The sequence below is a fragment of the Calypte anna genome, chromosome 4A (genome assembly GCF_003957555.1).
Source record: "Calypte anna isolate BGI_N300 chromosome 4A, bCalAnn1_v1.p, whole genome shotgun sequence".
NCBI classification, from domain to species: domain Eukaryota; kingdom Metazoa; phylum Chordata; class Aves; order Apodiformes; family Trochilidae; genus Calypte; species Calypte anna.
Window position 1 is genome coordinate 32429873 of NC_044248.1, and position 12584 is coordinate 32442456.

Below are 12584 nucleotides of genomic sequence, written 5' to 3' on the forward strand. Positions count from 1 at the left end.
TAAATGTGGAATTAGATTCTAGACCAGTGGAGTTTTATCTGGAATCTATTTCATTGCTGATAAAAAAATCCCAGTAGAAGGGAGACACTGAAGTAAATTCTTTAGGTGGAAACAAAATAGATTTTTTTTTCCCTTTAAGTACTTGATTCTTATTTTGTTTTTCACCTTAGCAAAACCCTGCAATTTCAACCAGGAAATGTGACTGTTACTTCATGGTGGAGAAAAACAGGAAGAAAAACTTTGGGATACTTATTTTTTGACCATCTGAATTACAGTGTCACAGCACTACTTTGAAACTTGCTGAGTAAGATGTTTTGCTAAAAGCAAATATTTAAATTATAGACTAGAATCTGTTGCTTTATTATCATAACCTAATAAATGGGTCAACATGTTATTATTTTTAATGTGGCCAGTGGACATAAGAGGAAAAGAACTATTTTAATTTTTGAAATCCACATTGGTTCAGAATGGGAAGAAACTACTTCTCTCTATTGGAAATGCTGCTGGATTAGCAAGATGAACGTATGATAAAGTTAATAGTGGCAGAGCCCTAGATCTATCTTTCGTATTGTCTTTGCTAGACTCCCAGTAAAAAAGCAGTAGAAATCATTCCAGTGGCTGCATTTTATGAAGATGAAGAGAGAAAACCCTTTGAAGCAAAAGGCATGGTGGCTACTCACTTTTGCTGCCCTTTCAGCCACATACTTGGCTGAAGCTAAAAGTGCAATAGAACTGAGAGCACAGAAAGGAAAATACAGTTACTGGTGTGAAATCCAGCTATCACAGACATATGTATTTTACAAAACTGCTTTTTGGTGTATAGTGTTGCATGGATTATTTTATGAACTTATTTTTCTTGCATAACTGTTACATTTCTCATCAATATGATTTTGAAAAGGTAAATGAATGCAGTTGATCTTACATGATAGAAAAAAATACAGTATCTATAGACTTCTCATTAGAGTACTGAGAGTGCCATTTTGACACTAATATAAATATATCTGTAAATGTTGTGCAGTACTTACAGGCACTGCACAGGGAAGGGTTAAAAAGCTTGTAACTTCACTTACAGGAACAACATTCAGTCCATCATTCTTAATACTATCTAGTAGGATTGTTGTAGGAAAATTCAGCAAGGGACTTCAGGAGTTCTACAGCTTAGCCCCCTGCTTCAGGGTTGGGTCAGGTCTGAGATCAGACCATTGCTCAGGGCTTTATCCAGTCAGGTACTGAAAGCCTCCACTGATGGATACTGTGCAGCCTCTCTGGGCAGTGTTTTCCAAGCCCTGACTGTTACTTACAGTGAATTGATTTTCCCTAAGTCACGTAGGGACAACACTTGAGAACAGCACTGCAGTTAGTATTGTGCATTTAAGTTGCAGATTCTTAATCATTCTCATCCAACAAATCAGCAGCGTGTTCAAATCTTTCTTCATCATTACATGGTCCAACTAAATTGCTCTGGTGTGGATGTAATGTCTGTAGTGATGTCTGCCTGTACAAAAGCCTAAAGAAACTTACAGCCATGCAGCATCAACTTTGTGCCTGTTTCCCTTCCTGCCTTTTTTTTATTCTTGTGAAAATACGAATCAATGCAGAATTTTTAAACAGAGTGTAGAGTGAGCAAAACCAGAAGACTGGCTTTGCTTGATTTGTCTGTCACTGAGCACCCCTCATCCAGTGAGTTTTGTCAGTGAGATTTGTGCTGTGGGAAAGTACATAGGCATTGTCACTGCTCAGTTTCAGCTATTAAGTGATTTTGGTATCCTTGGGAAAAATATCTTTTTTCTTCATAATGGAGAAGCAATTACACTAATGCCAGATATTATAACTCTTAATTATTGCATGACCATAAACATAATTCATAGTACTGTATGAAACTCAACTAGTGCTTTTTTTTTTTTTATCTATAGATCCAAGCAGGGATATTTGCTATCTTTGTACTCGTGTATGTTCATTGAAAGACAAGAAGACAAAGATTGTAGCTCAGTTTCATAGGGAAGGCAGCATGTGAAATGTGTGTTTCCTCAGATCTCTAGAGGGTTACAGCAATTGCCTGTAATGGGGCTATACTTTCAAATCACTCTTTGTTCTTTTTCTGAAAACATGTCCATCACTTAGTGAACTTCTTCAAAGAACAGGTATAGTGGCATGCTTTCTTCAAGGTTAGAAATGTAAGAAATGGGAAGACTGTCTCGTGGAAGTTTGTTTACACTTATCACTGAAGAGTAATTAGGTACTTTTTGACTTTTGCCATTTGTCTTAATAGGTAAACTGTACACTGGAACCAAGCTAGCCACTTGTAAACTTTCCCAACTATGTAGCTTCATAGAGTACAGCACTTCATCAAAGCAGGTCCATTAGCCCTCTGACTGGTACTTTTCTCTTGGCTTTGATTGCAGCACCACACAGAAGCCCCCAGCCCCTCACTGCTGCCCCCCTCAGCTTTGCCATTAGAGGTGCTGAACAATGCTGTCGCTGGCTTCAGCACCGTGGAAGAACTTATTCGGTACCTGGAACCGGACCGGTGGCAATTGGATTTGGAAGACTTGTACAGGCCAACGTGGCAACTTCTTGGAAAGACATATATTCATGGGAGGAAATCAAGAGGTAAACTGCTCTTCTGTCTGGCCTTGCAGCCTTCTACGGGTGTGTTTTCTTGATAAAGCAGCTGTAGTTAAGAACATTCTTCACCTCAAATTTTAGTTCCAAGGTGAGAATATGGTAGAAATACAGCAGGGATCATTGGTTCTAGTTGTTCTCATAATTATACTATCTGAAAGGACAATAACTCAGCTCAAAACAATTAAGCAGGATGAAGTGAAAAGAGGAGAAAAAATAGAAACACATGGGATAGATTTCTGTAGGGAACCTGGGAAATCTTTATTTCCACAGAGTAGCAGTGGAATTTCATTCACTTACATTATCATGTGAATGACTAGTTTATTTCCTGTTCCAATATTAGAATTTTTCCTGTCTCTGTACCATATGAATTGAGAGGAATTAGTGAAATGTTTCTCTTACATTATACATTATTGAATCTGTCTGCATCGTGTTTGATCCTTCAGTAGTCAGTTTAATCAGATATAGAGTATGTATTTCAAGACTCATGGAGCTATTTCTTCCATGTACATTTGACTTTCCACTTACCATCCAGATGCTTCCCATGATTATGGTTTCCATTTGGATGGATAGCATGCAGGCAATATATACTTTCTTGCTCACCATACAGCATAAAAATGAAAACATATGAGCATAACCTAAAAGATTCTTCTGTTGACAAATATAAACTCGATTATCATCCAATCAGCAAGAAAAATGAGGAAGTAAAACCTTTTTTAACTCAAATTTAAATTTTTGACAGTTGATTCTTGAATCGGAACCTAAAAATCAACTGTTCTAGCCTACCTGTATTGGACACAGCTATGTACAAAGCAACTGAATTAAGAGTGAAAGAGGAGGAATTAACTTTAAAAGCTTTCAGCAATGGTCCATACCTTTCAGATAGTCATTTAACACTTTCCTAATGAAAGAGATTCAGTATTTGCCAAATGTATTCTGTAAGCATACAATAAGCGGGAGAAGTACAAAATGTAATTTGTGAAACCATACATAAACTAAAATGCAGGTGTGAATACATCTACACAGACAAAAGCAACTCCCTGCAAGACATGTCTTAGAAAGAACCTGTCAGAGTAAATCTTTTAAAGACCTCTAATTAGATGCTGAAATAGATTTTTCTACTGAATAAACATATCGTGGCATTGCCATATCTGAGGCCACCCTCAGATTGAATTACTGAGTGTGTAATGAAATAGCCTGAGGCAGAAAATATGTCCGGTTGAGATGATAAAGAATTATCTGTTAGGTCTATTCAGTAGGTAGGGAAAGCAAACCTTTTTTGTTTTCCTCATTTTTTTTTAATTTCTTCTTTTTTTTTTTTTTTTTTTTTTTTTTTTTTTTTTTAGATGTTATTCCTTCTAGAAGCACATTTGCTGTATTTAAAAATCTTTTAAAGGAACATTTAGGAGAAGTGCATGCTCTGAAATGTTTGGAACAAGTGCATGCCCTAAAATGTCTGGGTTTTTCACTCTTTGATTCTATAATTGGGTCAATTTTATTTTTGCAGTATTTCAGTGTAAAAGCTAAATTACTGTCCAGCTTTCATAGAAAAACATTAGTTTACATCTAGATTAAATGAAAATCTAATTAAAAGTGCATGTTGCTTTATGTGGAGAAGAGTATTGTCTTGTACGCCTGCTTAATAATTCATATGAAAAAAACTATATTTAGACAACATAAATTCCACAGGACTTCTGTGTCTGATGTTTTCTCTGGATAAAATGCTTCCAAAAACTTCTAGCCAGGAAAGAAGAAACATCAAGTTCAGAGGCTTTGAAGTCTAAATATAGTCCTAAATTATTTTATAATATTAAACATACTTTTTTTGCTGTGCAAAAATATATCCCATTGCTTCCCACAGAATTCTCTGCGTAATCATTAGACCATATTCTGAAGTCTACTTAAGAAGGAGAAAAGAGTCACAGTCCAACCATAGCCCTTAGCAGATACTTTTCTCGTATAGTTATGTGACTTTTTTTTGCATGGCTTTTTGTGCTTTTTTAAATTTTCTTTTTTCTTTTTTTTTTTTTTTTCCTACTCTTTTGGAGTTCTGTAGCAGCCCTATCCTTATGTAGGAGCCAGTATGAAACTTGCATTCCCAGGAAAATCTCCAAGGTGCTTAGGAATGAAAACCATTCTGCTGCTATCTGTGCCCACACACAAGTGCCTAAACTAGAATTTCATTTGTTTTGTTGACTTTGAGAGCAGCATCCAGCTGCAGTAATGTTTTCGGAAAGAAAGTTCCCAGTGGTATTGGTAACATCCCAGAAGCTGCCAGAGAGTTGCATTGCCAATTGGAGAACACAGTTACTTCAGGCTGGTGTGAATGTAGGTTACTTCAGTTGTGAAGGCACACTTTTGAAATAGACTTTGATCTATAACTACCTGGACCTATTTTTTTTTCTCCCTTTGTTTTCTTCTCCCCTTATTTTTATTTTAGTGTTTTCTAATCATGTGCTACTGCAGAGCCTCCCATTCCTCCTGAGCTAGTGCTAGGCAAAAGAACTTTGGCTGTTGTGTCAAACATGATACATGAGTGGAAGCCAAGTTGAAGGAGTGTTTAAATGTTCACATTATAACAGGTACTGTAACTTGGTGCACTTGGGAAATCCACATAACCTTTTATTGTGGTTAAGTAAACACTTTTAAGGGAATATATACATTCTCTCATCTAGCTTTGTGCCCGCAGTACGTTAAAATAAATTTTGGACAGACAAATACTCTTTGAAAAAATAACAGCTTCATTCACACACTTCAAAGGGGTTATTGTATAAGCACTAGATAAATTTGCCACAGACCTTTTAATGAAATTGAATTACATAAGTTAGGGCAAGGGTTTATTGTGAGGTATAATAGCAATATACCTTTGTACATTGTAAAGCATGGTATTTTTCATCTCTCCTGAAACCCGTTGTAAGAGTTAGGCACACTACAATCTATTTGCAGAGAGCTGATTGCATGTTTTTCCACAGAACCTTTTTAAAATTTGAGTCTGCATGTCTGAGGGGTTCACACAATCACAGAAAGTTAGAAGTTGGAAGGGACCTTGAAAGATCATCAAGTCCAAACCCCTGCCAGAGCAGTTCAAGTTCATTTCAATTTTGTGACAAAGTCTATAGTACACTTGCTGCTCAGTCCATTTCAGTGGATTGCCCTTTCCTCTCTAACTACACCTAGTTTCAGGAAATTGATGCATTCCTCAACTGCTGGCAGCAGGCAGGAGGGAATGGAGAAGCAAAACCCCACAGAGCATCTCTGTCCTAGTCAGTGAGCTTGCTGGGAGAGGCATCAGTGCCCAACTTGCATTTTCAGTGACTGATGGAGAATGTTAGGACACATAAGCTTAGCTCCTTAAATTCACTGCATCAACTGTCTCAGCCTCTGTAGAAATCTACTGGTAGAAAGTATTGGAACTAACATTTTTCTCATTGTGTTTTAGGTATTTTATCCTCATCCACATGGTTAAATTATTGTATGGTTCAAAATGTAACAGAAGGAAGTACTTTATTACTTTCCACAGTCCTTGATTAATGGAGCTAGACATGTCCACCTTCTATATTACCCAACATAGAGCTATTAGCTAATCAGTAGAGCTTAAATAATTTCTAATTTCTCACAGTGAATCTCTCAGCTGGAGGTTTTGCCTCTCTTCCTCTGCTCCTTTCTCCAAGGAATGCTCTTGCAGTGTGGGAGGCAGGCTGGTGTCCTATCAGTAACTTTATTGAGGTTATTACACACTCCTTGCTTTTAAAATCAGATTGTTTATTTAGGAGCCTGTGTTGAACTGATAGTGATGGAATGAACTGCCCCAGCTTTGCATTTGCTGTAAATGCAAGCAGAGAAAAGGCTTCAGGGTGTTTAACTGACCCTTCCCAACAATAAGCCCTTGATTATGGATGCCAGTATATAGATGTGGTCTGCAAAAGAAATGTTTGAAGAAACATGGAATAAAATTGCTGCCCCGAGACCTGCTCCTGGGTCAGAACTAATGAACATTTCTAATAGACAAAGGCAGCTTCTAAATTTCCTTTATTTCTTATGTGATTAAATAGAATTGAGAGTTACTTGATAGGCTGAAGTTCCTCGTGACCTCTAGAGGCTCTTTACATAGTCAGGAGAAGGAAAAAAGGTATTTCTGTCAAGGCTGACTCAGATTTTTTAGCATTATTTTATATATCTTTATATTAAAACTTTTACCAGTAACTATAAAGCATTTGTCAAGTAATATCAATACATCAGGATGGTTTTGCCATAGTTTCTTGATTTAGCTCAAAAACCATTGATTTAAAACTCTCTGCTGCTATGTCTGAGAGCTCTATTTCAGTCATCTCAGTAGCTGTATTATCATAGGGTTTTCTTCCTTTTTTTTTTTTTTTTTACTGGATGGGTAAAAGACCATGCAGACCAGACTATGCCTGCGAATTACATATCATTTCTGTTCCTTAATGTTGGTATGTTTAGAGAGAAACAGCTCAGAAAAAGAATTCCAGATCATGATCATTATAGTCTGACTTTTCTGAAATAAATGAAATTACATTGCTTTTCACCAAAGTAAAAAAATTCTCAATTTTTTCACTAAACCCATTTTTTTTTTGGTTCTTACTGCTAAAGAAGTGAGACCTGTTTCAGATATTTTCATAAGCTTGCTCTTCAGCTTTTGGCATAGTGAAACTGTAGTGTGATACAGTGGAGCCAGATTTTAAGGAAACTGGTGCCAAATATTACTATCTTTAACCTGCACTACAAGTTAGATGCTTACAAGGAAGAACTGTATTTTATTTAAGGCACATCAAATTAAAAATGAGAAGCAACAAAAAATTATATGTGTATGCTACTATAAATGAGAAGGGGAGAGATGGTCAACCAATAGTTATATAATTACATATACTTGTGCACATACTGTGCACATTGTCTGTGCAGTATTCTCTAGTGGTGACCTAACTTCTTGAATTTCTTAATCCACAGAAGTGAGTTTCTCTTAGATATATGTGGTTTCGTTCTTTTTTATATTTGCATCACCCTTGCAAAGAACAAGTAATTGAAATTTAAGCAGGGAAGAAGTTTGACTGCTTCATGCAAATGTGTTGAAAATGTTTTTGGAGGTTTGCAGGACTCTTAATTGCAGTGTTTCTCCAATCCAAAACTAATATGAACTGGCAATGCTAAAGCTCCAAGCATGACCATGAATAAAGGAGACCCCCGTAGGATTGATTTGATTAAATATTTATTGAACATAGTAGCCAAAGCTTGCTTTATTTATTTTGAACCAAATCTGCCAGAGTTGTAAACTAATTGGTGAATACTCCTGCATGACCATGATTCCACTTAGGTTTCATGGTTTTCATGGTACTCCAATTTTAAACGTGTGTGCTGAACCTGTACCACCAGCAGAAGAATGAGATTTCCTCCAGGGTTCTTCACTGCTGAAGTTGGTTGACACCCAGTAAAGTTGGATTATGAATTGGAAAAGTCTCCAAACCAGTTTGTTTGTCTTTTTTGCAGTGGTTGATCTCAACCTCCTAAAGGAGGAGGTGCGGCTGTACAGCTGTACCCCTCGCAACTTCTCTGTATCCCTGAGGGAGGAGCTGAAGCGAACTGACACCATCTTCTGGCCACTCTGTCTCTTGGTTAAACGTTGTGGTGGAAACTGTGCCTGTTGTCATCAGAGTTGCAATGAGTGCCAATGTGTACCAACAAAAGTCACAAAAAAATACCACGAGGTATGCAGTTCTTTTACATTTGTGTGCTTGGAACTGCCAGAAGCCAGTGAAGGAAGTTATTTTTCCTGTAGGAATGCACTGACATTGGAATTCTAAAATGTTACCTATTGCACTTACCATAAATAATATTTTCTTTACCATTTCAATGAGGTGTTGCATTTTAAAAGTAATATCTTTCTGTGGAACTATTAGGACATTTCTGAAGTATTTGCTGTTACAGTTCAGACCCGTCACAACCGCACCTCCTTGTTCAGCTTTCTCTAGTCGTAAATGTGAATTTTTTGAAGGAACAGATAACAGTCCCCTTTCCATTGTTATAAATCTATAGTTTAAAATATTTATTATAGAATTATCTTATCATTCCATTGGGTTAACTATACTATTGTCCCTTAAAAAAGATTAAGTAGAGATAGGAAACTTCAAGAGTCCCCTCTTCAATAAAAGCAAGAATCTGTTCAACATGTTTTAATCAATTTTGTAAAGGTCTCCAGGTGAAGCAAAAATAGTAATTACTGACTGGAATAAATGAAGAAATTTAGCTGTGGAAAGCCTGTTTCTTTTAATAGGCTTCCTGTCAGCCAGTTTAGTCTAGCTCATAGTCATTTCCAGTTTAGTCTAGCTCATAGTCTAGGTGTGTGATGAAACACTTACTGTTTTCCTGATGCTTGGCTTCTTCTCCTTTAGGTTCTTCAGCTGAAACCAAGGATTGGTGTCCGTGGATTGCATAAATCATTGACAGATGTACCCTTGGAACACCATGAAGAGTGTGACTGTGTGTGCAAAGGGAATACTGAAGGATAAACATGATTTAATTGTGCTGTTTTCTTTCAAAGCACATTCAATCAATGGCTGATTCTATTATGGGGCTTGTGCATTATCTTCTTCTGTAATCTCAGTTGTTTGCTTTGGGGATCTTCCATCTTCAAGATTTACAGTGAGCTCTAAAAAGAGGAGAAGCCAAACTGGGATTCTGTTGTGTGACAGCTCTGTTTGGAGGCCCAGTGAAAGGATGGGAGAAAGGCATCAATGAGGGATTTAAAATATATGTATTGTTTTTGTCCCCCACAATTTTCTTGACAATACATGGATTTAAAATTTAGGAGTAAAATTAAAGTTAGAAGGCTCACATCATGGAGATTTGATCCTACAGCTCCAGTACATCTGGCCTCTGGTTGAAAACACCTGAAATTTCTCTTTCTTTGTTCAACTACTCCAATGTACTCTAAATCGAAGCATTCTCTGTTGTATAAAGTTGGCTTAAAAGAGACTGTCTTGTTGTGAATTAAACTGAATTTGTCTAATGCTGGTAGAAAGGACTGGATTTTTCCATATGCTCTAGTAAAGCTCCTGCCTTTTAGAAAGATGACTGGACAATAACATGAGCTAAGGAAGCAAATTTTGAAAAGAACGGCGCCTTTATTCTTACTACTATGGCTGATGACTTTTTGTTTGTTTGTTATTTTTTTATTGTGTACATTTTTATACTCTCCTTTTGACAATATAACTATTTGCTTTTCTAAACTTGTTAAATATATCTATTTTTACCAAAGGTATTTAATATTCTTTTTTATTGCAGCCTAGATCAATTATTTTTTAGTTTTGAGAGACTTTAAAGCCAGATTTATATAGTTGGAGGAACAGAGATGCAATTATAATGGGAAAGGAGCATGATCTCTTTGTATTTTGTGGCTACACAGTGAAAATGTACAGTTTTTTACCTGGATGCAGGTAATAATAAACAGAGGTGTGTGGATGAAGCTCTAAACTTGCTAGCTCCAAGACACTAAAAATATGGGAGACAGACATTGTTGTAAGTGGTTTCAAAAGCTGACTTTAAAAATTCCCCCTCTCCATTCTGGCCTTTGTTCCAGTAGAAAAGAAATGAGCATAGATAGATGCATTCTGGCTTGTTTAACTTTTTAATTTCTTTGAAGTAGGATGGTCTACAGTATAAGAAAAGAAACCCAGTGGCTTGCAGCCTTCATGATGCATGATGGTCATGGGAAGGCAGCCTGGTTGAAGTGTTTGGTTTTCCATTGACAATTACAGCTGTTTAAGTACTGCTCACTCACAGGATAGTAACACTTTTCAGTACAGTTTGATGAACTATGGATTTGTTCTTCTGTATGTTCTATTCTTTAACCAATACACTTACCCCGACCTATGCAAATTGAAAAAGAAACAGTAAAGTATTTTGCTTGTAAAATGCTTTAACATTATGCCTAGTTTATTTTTTTTACTATTGGATTTGCAGATTGTAATGAATCACCAAATAAAGTAAGAATGCTAATTTTAAGAGAACAAATGTTTGTTAGTTGCATGTTTGTATCTATTCTCTATACAATAACAGAAAAAGTTAAAGAGGATGATTTTCTACTTACTGTTTAGAAAGTTGTTTACAAAAACAAGTATCTTGTGTTGCAACTTCCACTTGCTTTATAAATTCAGCTTTACTGTAAATCCACAAGAAGAAGAAGAAGAGGAAAGAAGGAATGTGATGCTATTTATGTAAGCATTTAAAATGTTCAAAATCATCTGGATGTGAAGCCTTCAAATTGAAACAACATCTTCTGTTAATTGTTTCCATTGTGACAATGAGTTCTGATGAAAATCTGTAGGTTTTTGGAAGTTGCTGTGACTTTCTGATATCAATTCTGGAAAATTTTCAGGTGGCTTCTGATTTCTTCTTAACTGGTTTGTTTTGCCCCATCCTCAACCTACTACTGAATAAGAAAAATGTTTCATGTAAATGTGGCATATAGTTATCCAGTCTGAACATTAACTGTATTCTTAGGAATTAGCTGGAATTCTCATACATATTCTCCATGTTATGTTCATGCAAGAAACCTGGTTTACCTTTTACCAGGATACATAATTTTTCCAGGGAAGTTGGAGGTTTTTTGCATTAATATTGTCCTTTTTTTGTGATCTAGAGTGCTTTTGAATAGCGAATTGAGATAAGAGCATAAATCATAGTCTCTGTCATCATAATTCAGGAGGAGAACTGAAAAAAGTAATTCCATCACAGAAATTTCTGCTTGAGGAAATTCAGGAAGCCTCACCCTCTATTTAGACCTGCTAGACAAGGCATGGAATGTATTTTGGGGTACTTGGCTGGTGACAGCAATGTAATAGGGAATTTCTGGAACTATACAGGGCATGAAGTCATAGAATCATAGAATATGCTGACTTGGAAGAGACCCATCAGGATCATCAAGTCCAACTCCTGTTCCTGTGTAGAGTACCCCCAGAATCACACCATGTGCCTGGGAGTGTCATCCAAACACTGCTTGAACTACGGCAGGTTTGGTGCTGTGACCACTTCTCTGGGGAGCCTGTTCCACTGCTCAGCCACCCTCTGCATGAAAAACCTTTTCCTAATACCTAACCTAAACCGCCCCTGACTCAGGTTCCTACTATTTCCCTGAGTCTTGTCTTCAGTCACAGGAGTGAAGAAATGAGTCAGAAGTATTTCTTCTAATGTCCCCTTCTGGCACTGGCTCACTTTCTTCCAACTTCTTGTACCAGTTTCCTTTCTGATTATTGGCTACAGAAATGCTTTCAAACTCCTCATCACAGTGCTCTCCCTCCCCTCTGATCCAAAGCCTCCATCTCTCTTGTTTGGCATCCTAATGCTAAGCATTGCTTAGCTCTTTCCCTCCTCTCTTAGCTCCATGCTGAAGCTGTGTCTTTTCACTGGCGCTGCCTGGACTTGGCTTTTCTGCCTTTCCTCAGATGTTGAGGAGGTTTTGCACCCCACCTCTTCCCTCCCTTGAGGAACATGAATGGGATCAAGTTTTTTTCAAGGACAGAACCTGGGAAAGATACCAACCAAATGAAGCAATGGAAGGTTCAGTTTTCCTGCTTCATGCTATGCCCTCAGAAGAGCAGGTTCCCCCAGCAGCGGAGAGCTTCTGCTGGGGGTGTGATGGGAGGCACCCATGCTGCCTCCTGCCTGACTTCACCAGTTTACCGTGATCTTTGCATCCAGAAGAGTCTTACAGTGTTTCAAAGATCTCCTAATGTCTTTAGAGCCCCCCAGTGTGCTGACTGCTCCCCTGTGGTGATGCCTGTAGCTCCCTGACACCTCCGTGCCCCCAGCCATTCCATCAGCCGTGGTGCAAGGCTCCCCACAGGCCTTGCAGGGATGCTGCCAGCCCAAGGAATGTGACAAGGGTACACAGGGCTCTGGGTTTCATGGGGATGCTTTGAACATGGCTGGTGTTTGGTCTTAAGCTTTGA

At 37.6% G+C, this 12584-nt stretch overlaps 1 protein-coding gene across 1 annotated transcript in view; it reads left to right on the forward strand.

The window, feature by feature from the left end:
* The window catches only part of PDGFC (platelet derived growth factor C), a 128632-nt gene extending 118024 nt beyond the window's left edge, over positions 1 to 10608 (forward strand). Inside the window, 3 exon segments of the mRNA XM_030449844.1 lie at positions 2403 to 2610; positions 8125 to 8342; positions 9027 to 10608. Of these exon segments, the coding sequence (XP_030305704.1) occupies positions 2403 to 2610; positions 8125 to 8342; positions 9027 to 9143 (543 nt within the window). The 3' untranslated portion in view covers positions 9144 to 10608.
* Positions 10609 to 12584: the final 1976 nt, after the last annotated feature.